Source organism: Eutrigla gurnardus (genome assembly GCF_963514095.1).
Source record: "Eutrigla gurnardus genome assembly, chromosome: 21".
NCBI classification, from domain to species: domain Eukaryota; kingdom Metazoa; phylum Chordata; class Actinopteri; order Perciformes; family Triglidae; genus Eutrigla; species Eutrigla gurnardus.
Window position 1 is genome coordinate 10,181,646 of NC_139932.1, and position 21,606 is coordinate 10,203,251.

At 44.0% G+C, this 21,606-nt stretch overlaps 1 protein-coding gene across 1 annotated transcript in view; it reads right to left on the reverse strand.

Moving 5' to 3' along the window:
- Window positions 1-21,606, reverse strand: part of cacna2d1a (calcium channel, voltage-dependent, alpha 2/delta subunit 1a) — a 72,824-nt gene that overhangs the window by 34,273 nt on the left and 16,945 nt on the right. Inside the window, exons 4-6 of the mRNA XM_084038793.1 lie at window positions 9,037-9,096; window positions 5,725-5,760; window positions 4,918-5,053 (exon numbers count right to left, since the gene is read on the reverse strand). Of these exons, the coding sequence (XP_083894919.1) occupies window positions 4,918-5,053; window positions 5,725-5,760; window positions 9,037-9,096 (232 nt within the window). The remainder of the gene's footprint in view (window positions 1-4,917; window positions 5,054-5,724; window positions 5,761-9,036; window positions 9,097-21,606) is intronic.

The window sequence follows — 21,606 nt, forward strand, 5'->3', positions numbered from 1 at the left end:
AGTAAACAGAGAGAAGGGGAGATGAAATCAAGAGGAGAGGGAAGGACTGGCAGCGGTTCCCTTTGAACAACTACTCAATCTTAATCAGCTCGGTTGGTGCAGAGCTTGTGTAACATGTAAACCCGCAAACATGTTTATGTTACATATGGGGGCGGGTCAAAATTAATGAGATGTCGGCCTGCCATTAGAAATTAAAAAACAGGCAAACTAAATAACCAAGGTTAGGATATTGTAACCCTAGTTCTATAGCGGTGAGCGAATGCGTGCATTTAATTGGAGAAGCGCATTTCCCATAATGTCCAGTAGAGGGCAGAGCCTGTATGAGTTGGAACAAAAAGATTTTAACAGTCGTGGCAAGGTGCGCCAATAAGTTGCTCAGCAAAATACCTGCATGCATCCCGATAATAATTTCACTCTATTAAGACTTTTTTCTTCTTTTACACAAATTACATTATATGGGTGGAGATTCTGCACTGAAATATCGGCTAAAAAAATCGTTGCTCCATCATGCCGGGGTCATAAATCTCTTCAAATATCACATGATCAACAAGTTTAAAAAAAAAAAAGAATGATTCATGGGGCAAGAAGACATGAGGGAACCGAATATGGAAACGAAGATCCTAAATATTCCCAGTGAGGCATGTAGATGCTTTCAAAATACAAATCAAACAGGATCCTTGCACTGATTGATGAGGGTGACTTGTGTTGGTGGGAGGAGGTGAGGAGGGAGGGTGCCATGCCAGGTGATGCCCTGTAGTCTTCCCTGTCATCAGCTAGCTGCTGGCTGGAACTGCCTGTGCATTTGGAAGTAATTACTCGGTGGGGGTGAAGTGATGAGAACCCGCAATCATCGTATCAGAGGAGGCCTCGTGCTCAACGACACTTGGCCGCTCGCTGCTGATTGGGACGACGAGCTCCGACGCATCTGTTCCGGCGCGCAGTCGCAGAGCACCGACACACAACGTGCTACCAAGAATAGACGCTCACACGTAGTTTCCTCCCGTCGACACGCTGATTTCGTCTTGACAGGCAGGAAGGCGGACGTATCTTCACATTTGAGTGAACACGGAGGACACACACGTACTGCCCCAAGTATTTAGGGCAACGCATACTAGCGACACAAACGTGTCTCTCTCCTACATTCCAATGTCAACACGCGTCAATTTTCGGGAAAAACAGCAATTTGATCACAATGTGAGTTCTGCACTTAATAGTAATTTTGTTAATGGTCTTGAAATCCCTCATCACGATTCAGAAATTTGCTCTGAATGACCAGAAGATGACGAGAAAAAGAGGAAAACAACAGCACATTTCTGAGGTCATGAAGGTGAGCCCTTCCAGTCGCGACTCATTGGATCCATTTGTTCATATCGGTTCCCAATACAGTGTGTGACATGGCAGAGATGCCCTGCATTACTGTCTGAGACGTGTTACGGCTACAATAGGATTACAAGAAAGAAACTTTTATTGGGGACATTCTGGCATGGAGGGGAATCCCAATCAGCTGATTAGAACATCCCGGGAAGGCAAGGACACAAGTACAGGACGTAATGACATTGAGAGGGGGGGAAAGAGACGGAGATGAAGATACCACAGAATTTGGCAGCTGGCTCCATCAACGTAATAGCACACGTATCAAGTGGCGCAAAAAAACCCTGAAAAAAATCAATTTCAAAGCTGTGAGCTTTGCCACGGGGGGGGCCGCGACTTTCGATACGAAGGCGCTCGTACATGCGCGGTGTCACAGTATCTCAGCACGTCACAGTGAGCGTGCGTCTCGGGCTGACAGGTGCCACACAGGGTTGACGCAAACGGGCATCAGACGAGCCCTCGGATCTCCTGCCAAGGCCGCCGCGGCGCTCTCTCTCCTCTCAACCGACACACGCCAATCCGCCTAATGAGCGGGCAGACACGCATCCGCGGACCGTGACACCCATAGGTGCATGCGATGTGACACACACACATGCCAACTCTCACACCCCGACTGTTTTTCTTCATCCCCCCTCTCTCTCTCTCTCTTACACACACACACACACACACACGGACAAATTCATCTCCAATGTGCAAACACAATAACGAATCCCACTCCGACCACCCACACTCAGCAGGGAGGATAGATTCCAATCAGCAGGACGAATGCGGGGGAGAAAGACTTCGGCACATTTGTCTCCACACAAACCCCACTATTAATAAGCTTAATAAAGTGGAGGGAAGACGGGCGGGTGGAGCGAAGGATAGCGAGGAAGACGAGAGCTAACATGATGAACACAAGTAGGGAAGGAGGTTTGGGGGGTAAGGAACTAAAAAAGACAAACCAAGGAGAATGGAAAAAAGGGGGAAGAGGAGGTGAATGTTGCCAGGAAAGTCAATTAAAGAGGAAGAGGAGGACGACACGTCTCTCCTTCAGAATCAGTAAAAGCCACGAGGACGCCAGGCCCGTCTAGACAAAGTCCTTTAATCAAGTTACCAGTCCTTCCTCCACACAACAAGATAGAGAACCAAGGCGCGTCTAAGTGTGTGTGTGTCTCCTTCTATGCGCGGGTGCACACACACTCGGATACACATCGCCATGGCAACGCTGACGGTGCCTGGCCAGCCAGAGTGGCATCAATGTGGCAGGCCGTCCTTGGAGATGGGGAGAGAGAGATAAAGAGAGAGAGAGAGAGAGAGAGAGAGAGAGAGAGAGAGAGAGAGAGAGAGAGAGAGAGAGAGAGAGAGAGAGAGAGAGAGAGCTCCAACATCAGCCTAGCTTCACAACTTTGCTAACTTGAGCCCCACCCAGACCCCACCCTCCACCCTCCACCCTCCACCCTCCACCCTGCCTGACACCCAGAAGAGCTCAAACAGATATCACACACCATTTAAGGCAGAGTGCTGCAGTTACAAAATATATTGAATTTTTCATTTTTAAATGGGTCGTGGAGTGTTGCCACCTCATCAATTCCATCGATATTTTATTTATGGTGCTCAAAATGCACACACAAAAATATGACGTTTAAAAATCAACAGCAAAAACAATCCGAGTGGCTAGAAACCAATAGAGAAGAAAGAAAAAAGAAAAAAAGGAAAAAGGCGTAGGGGGAACAAAAGCATAGAGAAGGAAGGAAGGAAGGAAGAAAGGAAGGAAGGAAGGAAGGAAGGAGGCTGTAGCGGATCACAGAAAGGGAGCAAAAAAAGGCTGAGGGATAAATCACACGAGGAAGGACCTGCTCCTCCGACACCCCCGACCCACCCTTCCATTAGAACTGTTGCTCGGCAGAAATAACATGAGTGCATTTGGCCATTCGGCAATGACAAAAACGTCTGCAGAGTCAGAGGCCTCAGAGGCTCGTCACTCTGCACATTTATAGTCTCCGACCAAAGTGGAGTGACTCCTCGTGTGAGGACATTACAGTCACGTGTCCGAAGTCCACTGCATTTAGCAAACCCTGCGTGACAATCATTACCGAAATTGATATTGAATGCTCAATCAATGCCAAGGAGGCTATTGGCTCATGTGCGGCTATCAAGGAAATCGTTTAACCTGTTTGATGCCTCGCTGCATTTGTGTGCCGTTATTCTGCAGCATGTGGAATTTTAGAAGTCTAGGCGTGTTAAGCAGCGTGAGAGACCAATAATTCTAGATTTCTCGAAAAGGACGCTGTGTTTCTTTGGATCGATCTGGATTTCATTAGGACTTTCTTATCAGATCACATGTCAATTCTTATTTAGAATTCACCGTGTCCGCATGTTGATGTCTCACCTTAAATTCTGCTCATTAGTGTCCTAGAATAAGAGGCGAAGACAGAACACATGCCTGTTTACTGTATTGCTGTTTTCAGATGTGTGTAAAAAAAATACCAGTGCACTTCCAGGTGATCAAAAAACACTATTCCAAGACACTGATGCAAAAGCCATTACCTGATGCTGACATTCATGTCTGTTTCACGTTTGACACCCTGCGAGGTCATTATGGATAAAACTCCAATTATTTTTGGCTCTTGACGACTCCAATTTGTCTTAAGGAGTTTGAGGCTGGCCACGCTCGGTAATGGCATTCTTTATTGTACCAGATTTAATTACTGGAAGCCAAATCTAGTTTGACTGGTGGCCTGGCGGGCGTGTTTTCCTGCTTCATGTCGAATGATGGGAGAGGCTCCAGAAAGGGCGGGATGAAGTTAGCCCCGTATGTGATTCACTTTTGATCGGCTTGACGTGAGAGCGGCGTGGTTTGCCAGCAGTAAGTGGGAGCCAAAATAGGCCATCAGATAAACTTGATTACTAATATAAACGAGGCTAGTCTGAGATCAGTGATGGTTTCTTACTGGCGGCACTAGATTCAAAGTCAGGGGATCCCTAAAGTCATTATGGTCCATCCTTTGGGAAACATCAGTCACACATTCCATGGCAATACATCCAACAGCTGCCGAGACAAAGTCATTAGGATTCATCCACTTGGGACCACGAACGTCTGTAGAGACTTTCATAGCGTGGCTAATCATTTAAAATGAAACTATGCACCACACTATGTTTGTATGATGAGAAAAGGGTCTGAGAATGTTATGCATGTCATGGAAAAAGAAAAGATAGTAAGTGCGTGATAAACACGCATTCAAGTGCATTGACGTTCAGGTCAGCGGGGTGAGCGGCGAACGGGAGGGAAAGGAGCAGCTGGTGACCAGGGTAAAGAGGGGGCCGGAGTGGGCTGGTCATCGGGCTGTTGGCATCTGGGCTATATATAGACTAGAATGGCCTAGCCTTGGTGTGGAGCTGTCTACACTACAGACAGCGCTGGAAGGCTTAGCTGTGGATCATGGGAACGTACTGTAGATACTGGGCATAGTGATGACAGGAATAAATAGAGACAGGGGGGATGGCGGTTTCTGTGCACTACTATTTATGAAAAAGTTGAAGATGCATGTGTGTGTTTAGACTTACAGCCTTCGTATATATCCGTAGGGATGTGGACGGCGGTGGTGTTGTAAGAGACGAGTCGCTTGAAGTCGGGGTCTATCTCGAAATCGTCTGGAAGATATCGGTTCCTCCTTCCCTTTCCTTCCTCCGTTTGATTAATCTGCAAAACGGGGGGGGGGGGGGGGGGGGGGGGAACGTGGAGTTTGTAAACACACTGCGTATGCAGTTTCTCATGACTGTGAATGACAAGGTGTCAACGTTAGTATTCACTCGGATGTCACTAGCGACGGATGGAGATTGAGAAGCGGAGAAGTTGCAGGCAAACATAGACTCAGACACCCAGAGAGAAAGAGGACGAGGGTGGAGAGAGGGGAGAGGGGTTGTCAGTCAAATAGGGAGTGACATTAGTGCTGTGGGTGCGTGGCTCTTTCCCACTGGGACAGTGGAGGGGAATTAGATGCTGATCCCTGTTTATGAGAGCAGACAGATGACGTCTGAGGCCAGGGGAGGCATTCGATGTCTCACGCATACTCATGTGCTTCTGACTGTGGCGCCCAAAATATGTACCGGACCTTATGCATAAAAAAAAGATAATAAAAAAACGTGTTTATACTTAAGGTATGTGTGGATGTCACATAAATAATGTAACACTGACTTCCTTTTACGCAGATTCTGAGGCCATCGATACAATCTGCTATCTGGTTTGTTGCCATGGTAATACTCTGCGGGGGGATGGATGTGGTTCGCTTGTGGTGGTTTTATTTCTGAGAATTTGAATCTCTAACTACGCTGGCAGAATATCAAAAGTAGCAGGGATCAAGTTGTACTTACGTCATCTTTGGCATTGAAGTAAACGATTTTGTCGACCTGCAAAGAGATTGAGAGAGAAACAGGAAATTATGAGAAATGAATCATAGTAGACAAAGAAAACTTAACTGAATAAGCTGAAAAACAGCCCTCTCTGGTTGAAGTGTTGCATTTTTGTTTTTTACCTCTGACCACAACCAACACAAGTGAAAATTGCACAGTAGTTGGGCGCAGTGATGTCACAGTGTACAGAAGAAAAAACACGATTTCTAGCTGCCGGTATGTTGCTCTTTAAAACCACAAATCAATGTACAAGGCAATGTCCACACTGATCGCTATTCTGTGTCTCATTTACTTAAATGCATTTGTTTCTTCCTTGTGAGCAATAAAGTTTTAGTTACATCTGCGTTCGAGTCTGAGGATCGGCGAAGAAAGTGGTGTTGATTTGAAAAGAAGTGGTCCGATTTCAACTTTATTTGCTGAAAAATGAGTCTTTATACTTGTGACCGACTCCCACCACCTGTCTTCCACTTGATGAGCTGCAAAAGGGACACATGAGTCCTCCCGCTACCGCTAATATTAACTAAGTTTAATAGTTTGCAAGGAGTGCACAATTAGAGATGTAAACTGTGCCAAAAGGATAGCATCTGCTCCGTCTTGCCGTTTGGACCGTTAAGTGAGTTATACCCGGAGACGTGCAAGTTAGACTCGGTGTTGTGCACAACAACACACAAGCTGGACACACACACTGATAACAGCAGACGGATGTTCCCCATCAGCTCAATATACACCTCAAAAAGGTGATAATAACACTAAGGTCACACCACCGGCCGCGCCCCTCGGGGGAGGCTAGTATGTGTGAGAGCTGGGAGGGGGGGAGGGGGGTGTTGAGAAATAAATAAATGATTTATGCCGTTACTTATGTGGCATGTTGTGGTGGGCGTCACATGCGCTGCCAAATCTAGAGAGTGGGATTTTGTCTGGATAAGAAGACGCTTGTTAAAGCATCGCACTCCAGTCTCTGCCAGGTGCAGCTCACGTCTCCATTTGTAAAAAAAAAAAACCTAATGACTCATTCAGTATGCGGTCCACTCACTGAAAACAGTGATTTTCTCTGCATTCACAGCAGGTGCAGGGACGTTTTTTCTGTCAGTGGAGTTGTAAAAAATGACCTTTTTCCCCCCTGGAATGAAAGTTAATACGGGTTTCGAGTATCGCATTTAATGATCTGCCATGTTTATTTTGTGACAGTTCCACCTCCAAAAGCCACTCTACATAAAAATAAGATGAAATCAGAATGCAGACAGTGAGAACGGCTATAAACAAAGGAATAAACAAAAACGATGCAATCAAATATGACAGTTTAAAGAAGTTGGATACAGCTTGTGTTCAATGACAAGTGAGTCTTTTTGTTACATTGAACAGACACACAGCAGTAACAGGTTTTATCTGTTTAAAGTCAGCGGGGAGAAGAGCCCAGTTATCAAAGGTGAAGCTCTACTTGGTATTACAAATACTCAGGATTTACTGCGATACAATACGTCTCCATGTTTGAGCAAGACTTCTTTGTGCGTCCAACTATGGTCGTGTTATTTCAACTCCAAGTCTTTTATTAGCTTTTTGTTCAGTGTGGATATTTTTACCACATTTTATTGTGTTTTCTCAAGATGCATTATAGTTGACTCCACCAGGGGAGTCACGCGATCGTCCTGTGAGTGAGTGTGCACCTATGTGTCTGTCCGCGGCTAATCTCGCATTCCGCTAACTGCATTATATTTCTGGTGGCCGGTTATGGTTATGGCAGGATGCTCAAGGAGCCCTCGTGGTTGCGGCCAGTTACACGTACACAGAACACCTTTTATTGGCCGTTTTACACCGCCATTGACTGCCTGACACCCCTTAAATCACTATTCTGGCTGCGATTGATAGAGTTCATCGCCATCCCCCAGATGCTACTCTGTGCAGAGACACGGGGAGGGGTGACAGTTTGCTCACTTCTAGTGTTTTGGATGGTGTTTTTGGCTAAAAGCCAATGGAACTACCAGTAGGAGTGTCTTATATGATGAATTTATGAATTCTTGAGTTTGAGAGAAGTGTGTCTTACAGTTTAGTAGACATGCCTGGCGGAGATGTGCACACTACTAAGTTTATGATGGTGTTATATATTTTATTGGTGACATAAAATCAGGCAGCCTGTATGATTTGTAAAAAACAGGTTCAACAGGTGGGGCTGAGTGTCAGAGACTAGTCCGAGGCCGGCACCGTGAGAAGTTACAATAGAGCTGTGGTCACATCTTCTCTCTGATACAGCCATAATGACGCCGGAGCCGTGTCGTAGAGGGGAGGCGTGGCACGCTGCCAAGCTCTCACAGCTATCATAATAATACGACTGTCTGAAGTCACCAAAGGCCTCAGTGGTTATTACTCAGTCACAACACTAACAGGTTCACACAGAGGACATGTCGCTATGACTTCACCAGAGTGCTGAGCTGAACAACCTACCAAGGGCATATCTGTTGCAAAACCACACAGCTACCACGATATGTAATGGGTTCAGGTAGAAATCCTCATAACATTCACCAGAGAAATGCATTTTGTTCGCTGGCCAAGCATCGGGGGAAACAAACTCGGTGAGAAATAAAGCGGATAATAGAATGTATCCCAGAGAGGATATTTCCTTCCCTGTTTCCTCCGTGCAACACCGCATACAAGATGTTGAATAATGGGAAGCTTTAATGGAAAAGAATCATTAAGGGTTGGCAAACAACCTTTTTTTTTTTTTTTTTTTTTTTTTTTAAGTTAATAGGCTAAATGGCGAAGTTGAATACTTCCACCACAGTACGTACACACAAATATCATTTGTCATTTGTTAAACGACCGCCTGGAGAGTGCGGCTTTTCTCGAAAGAAATTTACAATTTAGCATCCATTATGAAACGGTGAACAGCCTCAGAGAGCTGCATTGTGAGTCTGGATTGTGGGCTGGAACCCTGCAGCCACCGGACCAGCAACAGGGCAGAGTAATGGAATGAGTACAATAATGGTGTCTTCATATTATTTGCTGTACATTCCCTTCCAATGTATTCTTAATAGTGTGATTAATGGCCAATATGGGAGCGTGAGATGGTGTGTGCGTGTTCATCATAAGCACGCCTAGTTGTTTCTGCCTATTACGTAAAATAATGAAATTCAAACTCGTATTAAGTCATTACAGCAGTGCTGTCATGGTAATGCGATTTGCCATCCAATTATTACGATCATATTGGCTCATGAATATCACGACCAGAGCCGCCGCTGGATCGTAAGACATCGGATCGGACTCCGGCCTCTCACTCACCTCGCCGTCGTCGTTCCACGTGTGATCCATTTGAAACTTTTCTGCTTCTGATGCCAGCCTCTGAGAGGAGAGAGAGGGAGACAGTATGTTAGATTTGTGAGATTTTAGAAGCAAGGAGCAGAGAAATCAGTACAGCTGGTGATTTTATTAAAAAGATAAAAAAAACAGTCAAAAATATGGTTTAAATGTCAGAGCTACAGGTGAAGTCATGATATCCAACAACAGGGCGGCTCATGATGCAGAAACAGTGTGTTCCTGTTGTGATAATACCTCGTTTTCCCATCCTCCACCCGCAGGTACGAATTAGGACTAGCTGGGACACAACGGCGCGCTAAATATAGACACCCACCACCTCTTCCATCTTCTCCCAGATCTGGTCCTAATGACTGGGTTAATGGGTTTATAATGGGCCCAGCTTTTAATCTGTACCTGGTCCAGAAATGTACTGTATTATTAATTTCCCCTGAGTGAGATCAAACCCCGGCTCTTCCTGCGTATGGCTCTGTGGGTTTTTCAAGTCGCACAGAAAGGAGCAGGGACTTGATGAGGGGCAAAGCAGTAAATTAATTTATGAAACAAGATGATGGGGGGGTTGAAACAATGAATTATTGAATTAATACGGCTGTGAAATTAAACAAGACAGTCGCGAGAATCAGAGGTGGGATCGCACAATGGGATATTAGTGTTTGGGTGCAAAAATTAGACCCTTAAACATGACACCCGATGTGCATTTGCCTTGTTTGCCATTTTTGCAATCACTCATCCAAAAGCACAACAGATCTTATAACACTTGGCACAAAAAAAGACAAAGTATCCATTATTCATGTGATTAACTCAGAGAGACAACAGCCTGATGGTTGAGAGAGCAGAAAAGGGAAATACCATCAATCATCGAGATTGCCTCCAAACATCGGATCGCACATAAAGTAGACATTTCCACGGCAACGGTGCCAAACAGCTTTTAGCGTCTTGTTTTCCTGCACTGCTCAGTGCTTTGTTTCTAAAAGAAAGCCCCTCACGGCATAATCAATTGGCAACGTTGTCCTAATGAAGACTCCCTCTTGCTGATCTGGCGTCAGATCACTCGTCGTGCCTGTACACCGCGCCGTCCCGTGATGCATGCTGGGGGCGGACACTGTTGTGGTCACGTCTCATTAGGGGAGAAGTTTAACAGCAGCTGTCAGAGACGGTGGCAAGCGAAGGAGCAGAGGTGAACTTGGAGATGTGTGTCCGCGTGCATTTTAAATGCTAAACATCTTTGTTTACGTTGGTGTGCATCAGCAAGAAGGCATATTTCCGTTGAGGGAAAAATATAATTGGGGTGTTTTTTTCATGATTTGTGGTATAGATGGCCCCAGTTCTATGAATATGTTAGCTTTTTATGTTTCTGAATCTCCACGTATCCACACATGTCGCTAGTTTGTTAAGGAATATGACTGACAACAGGTGGGTGTGGAGGTCTTTATACTGCACATGTACAAACACACAAAGCCAAACCACAGCTGCAGCATACTGTCGGGTTCCTGTCATTATTGGTGCAAAGACCAACTGGGGTGTGTGTTTTAACCCATCTCATTACCTGTTAACATGCTGCTGAGTGGGGATTTACTCCAGATGAACTTTTACTTTATTCAAGCTCGCGTATCATAACATTAATGAAACGCAAGAAGAGGCTAAACGCATTTTTCTCCCAAAAATACGGGCCGACTGCTGTGAGTTCACTTTCCAAAGAAACACGATCAGCATATTAGCTGTAGAAAGTGTATTAAACTTCCCAGCATGCATTGTGTGAGAGGCCCCCATGTACAGACACATTATGCATTCACTGTGGTTCACTATTTGTTTTCTTTTCTTGTTTAACTTAAAGGAATTTATTTGAGTTTTGGACATCAGTCTTTCAAAGCCTTCACCAACAGATGAGCCAAAGCCATCGCTCCTTACTACTTATTACATACGTGGAAGGACTCCGCCCCTCATTCTCACTCACATTAGAGACATTATGTCCTGTATGAAGCCAGAGAAATTACCTCGGGAACAGAGAGGACATTTTACACAATGTGACTTTTTTTTAGAAAGCCACTAATCTACTACAGTCAATGAGTGGCTATTATTTTAAAATTGTATTTGTATTATTTGTATTTAATTTGATCTATTATTTATTTTATTCTACTATCCTATTTATTTATTTTCGATTTCCTTTATTTCTCTACTTTATATTTTTCTGTTCATATTGAGGTATGGTATATATATTTTCTTTGTATTGTTGTTTATATTTTTAACCCACAAGTATCCATAATTGAGAATAGGTCTCCTGTGGTCAGCTGAAAATGCTGTCTTTGTTTATCTTTGTTTGAGGAAACTGTTCTGAAACTGTGAGTGTTGGACAGTTACTGTTGGATTCATAACTGACAACCAATTGCTTGCCTGACCTTTAAAAGAAAAAAAACTACATTCAAATACACACTACAGAGAAACAGCCATCCATTAATGGAGATCTCCAGAGCAAACCCCACCCTTCAGAACCTAACCACTCCTAACCGGTTGCACTCTCTTCATTAGCCATACACTACTTGGAAAAACCCATCATGAGCACCATCCGGCCAGCCGTCAGGACGATATAAGATGTTATCATCACGATAAAAACTCTTGAGCGGAGTGAATTTCCATGATCAGATAATCATGAATATCGTCAAGAGTGACTTGGAAAAAGATGTCTAGCTCGTCTCTTCCTGTCCATTATTGTAGAGAAGTGAAACATAGAGCCTGGTTTTAAAACTCCTGGAATGATCATGAAGCAAGGAACAGAATCATACAATGTTGCTATTTTTAGACATTTAGTCATTTAGTTATACTTTATTCATGAAGGGAGACGTTATGATTTATGGTCATCATCTCAACATCCCTCCACTCCTCAGCAACAGACCACACGCTGGTAAGATAGTCACAGTAACATCATCAACCATCATCATCAACTCCGGAGAACCTCAGGGCTATGTCCTCAGTCCCTTCCTTTACACCCTCTCTCCACCAATGTCTGCTGTCCTTCACCCATCACCACGTACTTCATATACTCCGATGACACAGTTACAGCCGATCAAAACGCCAGGCCTCACTTCACACACTGGTGCTCTGACAACGACCTGCAGCAGAATGTGGACAATTTACATCTCAGACACTCCCCACACTGGACTGAACCTCGCTTCCATCCATGGCAAGAAAGTTGAGCAACATCCAACTCTGGTGCCATCTTTTTCTTTTTGTATATGAAATATTGGAAAAGAGACTGATGCAGCCCCCCCCAGATGTCTACCCTCACATCCACAATCTCAGAACACTATCGATTTAAAAACGCCGGGCTCCACAACTCTCATTTTTGCATCTCCTAAGCAACACGCAGAGATGTACTGTGTAAACACGCACGTTCGCTTTTCTGACACGCGTTCCTGGCAGTCTGATTAGAGCATCTAGTCCTGCCAGGACACACACACACACACACACACACACACACTCACACTCACACACACACACACACCTGCCATCTCACTGATGTGCAGGGAGGCACGGGAGAGCTGAGGAAACATGAGCATCTGCTGTTGTGACTGGCAGCACTTTAGTCAGATCTATCCTGCTCAGCCTGTAGGGAGCCAGGAGGAGAGTGGCAAGAAAGAAGGGAGGGGGGGTACATTTACACACACACACACACACACACACACACACACACTCGGGCAGACTGGCACAAGAAAGCAAACAACTGTGGAGTACAGTAAGTGCACGCAAGTTGACGAGTTAATCCTACTACCCTGGTCCTCTAGACAGGAAACAGCCTCGGCGACTTCGCAGGAAGTGACTTGTTAGGACGGGTCTCGCTACCGACTGCTTGTGCGCCGCTATGACAGCTCATCTCTCCTCCAGCGGACTCTTCCAGACGAGCGTGCTATGTGTGTGCGCCAGCTGGCGGCAAACAACTCCCAATTACAGCTGCACCCGGTTACAATGTTGACATGGCAGTTCTGCGCACACCACACACACACACACACACAGTGTCTAAGTGTACCCCTCTTTAATAATCGATGGACCTGCAACATTCAGCTCCAGTGTTTCGAGTGGATTTATTGTCAGCGATCATTTCATACCCCAATTTTTTGGTTTATCAAGAAAAAAAAATTGAGAAACAAATTCAGCAAAAGTATGTCAACTTTCGTGTGGCTCATCACATGACAACACATGTATTCTGCAGCAGCTGCTGTCGATGTGGGAATGGAACCAACTATGACAGAGAGAGAGAGAGAGAGAGAGAGAGAGAGAGAGAGAGAGAGAGAGAGAGAGAGAGAGAGAGAGAGAGAGAGAGAGAGCAATAACGAGCGAGACACATCAAATATGCATACAGTCCCCATATGCGGATACTGTAAGTCTGAAGTTTCATGTAAAACCGAGATGGCAAACACAAAGTTCAGACACACACAGTGTGTGTGTGACAGCAGGGCTGACAAAAGCAACCAGACACACGACACACGACACACACACACAGGAAGTAGCAAATAATGAGTCACCAGTGGCCAAAACACACACTCCATCTCTGTATCACTCATTCAACATGTTTCTGCAATGTTATGGATATCAAATATTAATCATTTTGTCGGAGACAGACAATGTTTGCACAACGTTGCATCACACCAATCAGAAGACTCCTTCAAATGGTCAAATTTGCAACATGCTTTACTAAAGTTTTGCAGATTCTGCAAATCATCTCTTTTTTCTTTTTTATTCTGTCTCACATAAATACTTCCCCATCACATAATTGATTATGAGCTCCACATAGTAACACGGTGCCTTTGCAATCTGACTGTGACTGAAGGAGGCAATACTTCCAATAATACCCCCCATATTAATCATACAGATCACTCTGCTACAAGCTAGTTACGCTGAGAGGTCTGCTGCAGCCTGGAATGCCATCAGCATAAATTACCTGGCAATAATAACCCCCTTGACGTGATATGAGGGGAGAATTTATGTTATTTATTCAGCAATTTTGAGGCCATAAATTACAACAAGCGGCCTCTCGGAAACGCCATCATTGTGTAAAGTGAGCGACTGCTTAACGGGCGTCCCTCCTGAACACCGTCGGCGACGGAACATCACTTATTATAACGTATGATGTTGGAGTGGATATGCACATGGGAAACTATTTTCACTTTATTGTGCAACTTAATAGAATAACGTGAGAGTGAGGAGTCCCATGAGCGTGTGTGTGTGTGTGTGTGTGTGTGCCTACTCCGTGATGAGGCTTTTAACAGCAGTGCCTAATGACTCACAGCGTGTCACCCAGTGTCGCTTTAATAACGCACTACCAGACACTGGAGATCAGTGACTCCTCTGTAATTACGCACCACTACATAACACAACACTTAAAAGTGCTCTTTTCAAGCTCTCCTCCTCCTCCTCCTCGGACAAATTGATGAACACAGATGCTTCTCGAGAGGCAATTTTGTGTTAAACGCGTGCATGTCGTACAGCGTGGTGAACGAGGGCACTTGAATGGAAGTTTTCTCTCCCGAGTGTAACGGAGGGCGACAAGTGACTCATTTCGGAAGTGAGGAATGTGTTTATGATGCCCGCGCTGCTTAGCGACCGGGGTGTCATGGTAACCTGCCGCATCCGCGGTCCATGCGGAGAGCTCCCAGGCGACGGCGACGCCAGAGACCCCGAAACATTTCGTTCATCATCTTCCCATTAAGCTTTGATGGAAACCCGCCTCTCCGTGCCAACGCCGACCGCCCACTCCCAATTAAGATGAGTCGGTCTAAGTTGCCAATGAGCCACGCTGAGGAGCAATTTAAAACGACGCAACGCGCCAATATTGAAAAACAACTGTTGTTTTTCTTTCCAAAATGGCCCCCAATCGTGGCTGGAAACTCTGATGGGAAGCCAAAGCCTTTTTGTATCCGCTGCCAAAGTGCTAATGCAATCCCAAGCCTGAAATAACCTCACCGATCGATATTCAAAAAGCACGGTGCTCAGCTGTCAGTTCTGTAGTCCTGCTTTGTCTCTCCCTCTCCCTCTCCCTTTTTTTGCCTGTTTTTATTAACTTCACTTATATCTCTTGAAACAAAGAATCATGGTCTCTTTTATTTCTTTTATTCTCCCCGTTTGATTTGGATCACGACGTTTCTCTGCAGGTCGTTCCGGCTCCCTCCTGTGCCGGCAGTCTGTCTGGGGGAGGTCTTGGCAGGCCGCCACGTCCCCCGAAGCAGGTGCTTTTGTCAACAAGCATCCCTCAAGGTGGCTACAAAAGCATCAGAGGGAGATCCTTGAGGGCACCCACACAGAATAACCTCCCCCTTGTCCCGACAAGGCAGCCCTCTCTCTGTTTCGGCTTCTTGAGACCAAGCATTGCCTCCTTGGCTTTTTAATGTCAGGAGCAAAGACTGTAGGGATTTTACATTAGATTTTTGAAATGGCATTCGTCTACCACATCAGAAGACACTTTCTGATGAGAAAATGTGCTTTATAATGTAAACAAAACTGAATTAAAACCGTTTTTAGAGGGTCCAACAGCAGCATGTTGTGTTTGTGAGGGAAAGAGAGCGAGAGTAGGATCAGTGCACACGCAGCTCTGCAATGAAATATGATTTTACCCACTTTAAATCAACATATAACACGTGTTCCCTTCGCTAGTATCAAGAATTGTTCATCCTTCACACTTGGCGGGTGTGTTGGTGGACATGCAGTTTTCAATATGGTGTAATTTGGACATGCTTAAGTCATGTTCAATATAAATATATTTTGAATAATAAAGCGACCAGCGCTCTGAGCCAAAACGAGGGGCTTTGGGGCCGAGCTCGTCATCTGCATTAGACCTTTACAGGTCTTTCCAGGCCGTGGCTCAAGGATACACTAATGTTAAAACCAAACTTTCCTGGAGCCAAAGAGTGATGAGCACTTTTCTGTAAGGAGTCAAACCACTCCACATGGGCACAGGTTACAAACAGGGGTCACGCCCCCCGACAACAGACAAGCTCGGACCAGGCAAGGCACTTGTAGCAGAAAAAAAACAACAACAAAGATAAACAATATGTGGCGTTCAGTGCTGATATTTTGGCACACTGCCACAAATAAATCAATGCATGGACAGCAGGACGCAGCAAAAAGGCACACAGAGTGGCTTTTAGGGATGAGTATAGCAGAGTCTGCCGCTGCCAATACAAAATACTATATACAGAGGTAATTATTGATATGAATCCCTTATTTGATATGCTGTGAAAGATATCTTGAATCATGATACAACATTTTGTACTGAGGTTTGGCAGAAGTCCCTCACATTCTTACTTTTCCCGATATATGAACCTATCTGGAGATCTCTGTCACCGCGGGAAGAGAAGGGGCCGAGTCCACCGGGGGAAGTTAACCACAGTTAACCACAGAGGATTGTTGAAGAGGAACGGTTCAATAATTCATGTGAACAGAGTCGGAGCTGGCCTGGATATAGAGAGAGATCTACTGTCAAGGCGGGTTATAGGAAAAAAAGCAGCTCAGGTCAATGCAGCGAATAAATGGACTGAAATGTGTTTGAGAGTGCGGGAGTTCATCCAATATTCATCAACAGGTCACAGCTGCATGTAAACTCAGGATGGATGTGATCACGGAGGCAACTGGAGCATATAGTACAGTCGAGGAGGATCTGGATCAGGAGGGGAACAATGAAGGGCTGGGGTTTGCTGAGTATGTTTTGATCTCCTTTACAGTGGAAGGAGCCTCTTTAGAGGTGCTTGGTAGCTCTGCATCTTTCTCCTCTTTTATTCATGGTCATTTATTTATGGTGATCTTCACCTTTTTCTGTCTGTGCTGTCTGGGCTTCTGTTGCATATCTGTGGAAATTCAACGCAGGCCCTCTTTCTTTTTACCGAAGGCTGAGTGGATTCGACCTCATCTGAGCTCAGACTTTGAAAACAGAAGTCCTTCAGACGGCTCATCGCAATGAAAGGACGCTGCAACTCTCGGCTGTTTTTCTGTGATTCCAGCTGCAGCTCCACAATGTTCTCCAGATCAGGACTTTAGATTAAACAAACACAAGATGAGCTCATAAAAGACAATGATTTCCAAAAGACTAAACCAGTCACTTCCAAACTTTTTGGACTGTGACCTCAAAGCAAAGTTGGAGTCCAACTTTCCTAATTAACCATCATTTTGACCCCTACGTTGGGAACCACTGACCTACACAGTTACTCCAATGAGTTAGCAGCTACAGCAGTACAATGCTGTTTACACAAATGGTGCATCAGCCTTAACAATGAAATCATTTTTCTGTCAGTCTTTCATTTTGGGCAAAGTGCAATTTTATCCTGAACTGACTGCTGTTCCTTTTATGGAGCAGAAATATTCAGAGGAGTTTTCAATTTGCTACCAAATCAGCCTCATCTCTCTGTATCTTCTCTGTCGTATTCCAGTTGTTAGGGAGGCTTTTAGTGCATCACTCTGGACTGCGTTCGTCTTTTTCCACACACAAAAGTTTATTTTGGTCTATTATGCGCTCTGCAACGAGAAGCCATTTCTATGTGGAGGATTATGGTCCAGGCTGTGGTAAAAGAATTGATGATATTTTTCTCCTTATTCAGTTTACCTAAAATCAAATTACAAGCTACAAATTTGCCAGTCCAGAGCGTAAGAAGCAGAGTAGGGGGAGTCATTAACATGCTGAACTCATAGAGAACCTGTCCTGGTATCTCCTGTCAGGAGATGAATTCCAAACCTATTGATTGGGCTCAGATGGCTGTTCAGAATAAAACAATTCCTGAATGTTGTCTAAATTTGATTGAGCGTGTGATGAGTGGGATTAAATCTCGACTCGGGCCCACGTGCTGCAACCTGACATTGATGTCGGGGATCCTCCATGAATAAAACAACACACGTACAGCCGTGAATCCTGCTAAGCACCTCTGTTTGCAGGAAACGGTGAATTACATGCTGGGGACAGCTATGCAGAGCGTGCCTCTAGTTTGTAGTTTGATAGTCCCCTGTTTATATGTGTGGCATACTTGTTTAGGTGTCAGATTATTTACTTTTTTCAGCTTTGTAAGCATGCAGACATCTTGTAGTGGACGAGACACTTAGGCAAGGCAAGGCAACTTTATTTGTATAGCACATTTCATACACAAGGCAGAGTCAAAGTGCTTCACATCATACAACAAAGTGAAAAAAAATAGAAGAATTAAAAGAAAATAAAGGCAAATTTAAAAATGCATTACAGAAAGAAAAGGAGAATAAAAACATATTTGCAATAATTAAAAACAGTGCAGACATTAAAAGATTTAGCAGAAAGCTATGGTGAACATAAAAGTTTTCAGTCTAGTTTTAAAAGTGGTCAGAGTTGGGGCAAGTCTTACATCTTCAGGAAGTTTATTCCAGCCATTTGTTGCATAGTGACTAAATGATGCTCTCCCGTGATTGTTGTTTACTCTGGGAATCACTAACAGATTGGTCTCAGAAGATCTTAGTGGTCTAGAAGTCTTATGTAGTGGGAGCATATCAGTGATATACTTCGGTCCTAGACCATGTAGTGATTTATATGTGAGCAGGAGGATTTTGAAATCAATCCTCTGACATACAGGGAGCCAATGTAAGGATTTAAGAATTGGTGTAATGTGCTCACATTTTTGGTCTTTGTAAGAACTCTAGCAGCAGCGTTCTGAACAAGCTGTAGCTGCCTGACAGTTTTTTTGGAAGATCTGCAAGGAGACCATTACAGTAGTCTAGCCTACTAGTAATAAAGGCATGTACAAGTTTTTCTAAGTCTTGAGCTGACATGAGCCCTCTAAGTCTTGCTACATTTTTTAGGTAATAGTAGGCTGATTTTGTTACTGATTTAACGTGACTGTCGAAATGTAAATCAGAATCCATAATAACCCCAAGATTTCTGGCTTTGTTTGAGGTTTTCAGGGACAGAGAGTGAAGGTGTTGAATTACTTTAAACCTTTCTTTTTTAGCACCAAAAACAATTATCTCAGTTTTGTCCTCATTTAGTTGTAGGAAGTTTTGGCACAGCCAGTCTTTGACTTGCTCAATGCACTGGCACAGAAGATCTATGGGGCGATAGTCGTTTGGTGATAGTGCTACATAGATTTGGGTGTCATCGGCATAGCAATGGTGGTCAATGTTATTATTTTTGCATGATTTGTCCTAGTGGGAGCATGTAGATGTTGAATAAAGTCGGCCCCAAGATTGAACCTTGGGGGACTCCACACGTTACATTGGTAGGTTCTGATACAAAGTCGCCAATGGAAACAAAATAGTTCCTATCTTGTAGATATGACTTGAACCAGCTTAAGACTGTGCCTGAGAGCCCCACCCAGTTTTCCAACCTGTCCAAGAGTATTGAGTGGTCGACAGTGTCAAATGCAGCACTGACGTCTAATAGCATTAATATTGAAGTTTTGCCAGAGTCTGTGTTAAGACGGACGTCATTTACAACTTTAATAAGGGCCGTCTCGGTGCTATGAAAAGGTTGAAATCCTGACTGGAAGTTGTTGTGGCAGCCCGTTGAAGCCAGGAAGTGATTTAGTTGTTGGAGGACAACTTTCTCAATTATTTTACTTATGAAGGGTAGATTTGAAATTGGTCTTTAGTTGTTGATAATAGAGGCATCTAGGCTCCGCTTTTTTAGAAGAGGTTTAATGACTGCAGTTTTGAAGGCCTTTGGGAAATTGCCTGATTGAATGGAGTTATTAACTATTTGCAATACGTCTATTGATAGGCAGTCAAAAACATTCTTAAAAAAGTTGGTAGGTAAAGCAAGCACTTAGAAAGATAACAAAACTGAATCACCGTACTCCATCTGACTAAATAACAAACCGAGCCTCTGCATCACATGGCCAGAGCTGACCCAAATACAAAAGAGCTTCTGTCAAGAAACGTAAACAGATATAAAAAAAAGTGTGGCTTCAAGTCTTTTGGCTCAAACACTGTATTCGTAAAAAGACAGGCAGACTTTTCCTTGGTAGTATTAGTATTATTTCATGTTAATCACTGTGACACCTGAAAATATGCTAATTCTAATTTGGTTTGTCCCTTTACACTTTGCACTAGTGTACACTTTTTTTTATATAAACAAAAAAACAAAACATGCATGTTATGTATTTTTAACACACTCACATGAAGCATTATGGCTATTATGGATCACATTTTAAAGTGAACCATTTCCTTACTTTCAGAAGAATTTATCATCCATATTCAAACTGTGCCACACACACACACACACACACGAAAGGGAATAAATGAGAGAGGACAGAAAGGCACAAAAGAGGAACAGGGCAAGGAAGAAAAAGGGAAAATGGGAATGAGGAGTGACAGAGAATCGGGTGAAAGTTATGGGAGAGGAAGTTAAGAGGGGATCATGAGCGATGCGGATGGAAGGACGAGGTTGGAGGGAGGAACGTCTCAAGACACAGAACAGGAGAAAACAAAATACCATATGTGACAAGAATGGAGAAGGGCAGCGATGATTTCAGGGATGTGGACGAAGGGACAGAAAAGTTCAAATGGTGGGAAAGGTGACGTGAGGTGGTGTGTGAGCGTACAGATATCCAGTCGTCTCTACAGGTGCAGTGACTGATCTCAGCAAACTAGCTACAACAAAATCTCAGTCTTAAAAAAAACACACAAAAAAGAAGCTACATTGCAGATGACAACAAGACATCCGGGGATTTTCACTGAGGTAAAATAATTTAAATTTAAAAAAAAAGTGTGCAGTTCTCTCCCTGCGCTGCTGTGGTTTATTTGTGTTGGGAATTCAAGTTTCACTTGAATCTTCTTCAGAGCGACGCACGCTGAATGCAGAAAGTTGTGGCTCAACATGAAAGAGGCAAATTCTTTGATCGCCTATAAGTGGCAGAAACGGAATGATTTCCCCAGTTAGATCACCAACGCTTTGGGAACATTAACGCTGAAGTCGTTGAAACAGATGTGTCGAGGTGTGATGCTCCAAACACAGGAGAGGAGAGAGAGAGCTGTACATTTGCAGTCTTTTGATGCCTTTACGTGAAAACTGACTATGGAAGGAAGACAGCGCACCTTCAATGGAACGCTAACACACACTCACCAGGAAGAACTAAACAGCCAGAAAGTCTGATAAAGATGCCGACTACCAGTGTCGACCCAAACCGACCAGAGGCGGAGCTGATAGGAAGCTGAGTGTACATCGATATGAAAACACTTTGTGGGAAAAAAGAATCCCAAACTGTGATGGACTGAATACCTGCAACTATATATATAAAAATATTATAAGCATATAAGTTGTAGCCTATGATCAGTGACTCCCAATTGAGGGTTCTCTGAGTAGCTGCCGACTTGGCAAAAAAAAAGCAGAAATGATGATAATAAAAAATATATACACATATGTGTTTTTCCATTGCATTGTGAATGCAAGTTTTATTTTGAAGGGCACGAGTTCATACGTGACCACTCTTTAAATATGAAAAGATGATAGACCTTTACTTCCTGTTCTGGCCCCTTTTTTCCCGGGGAAGTGGGCATTTTCTTTGCTTTTCCAGTAACAGACAGTTGAAAGCCTCTAAGTAG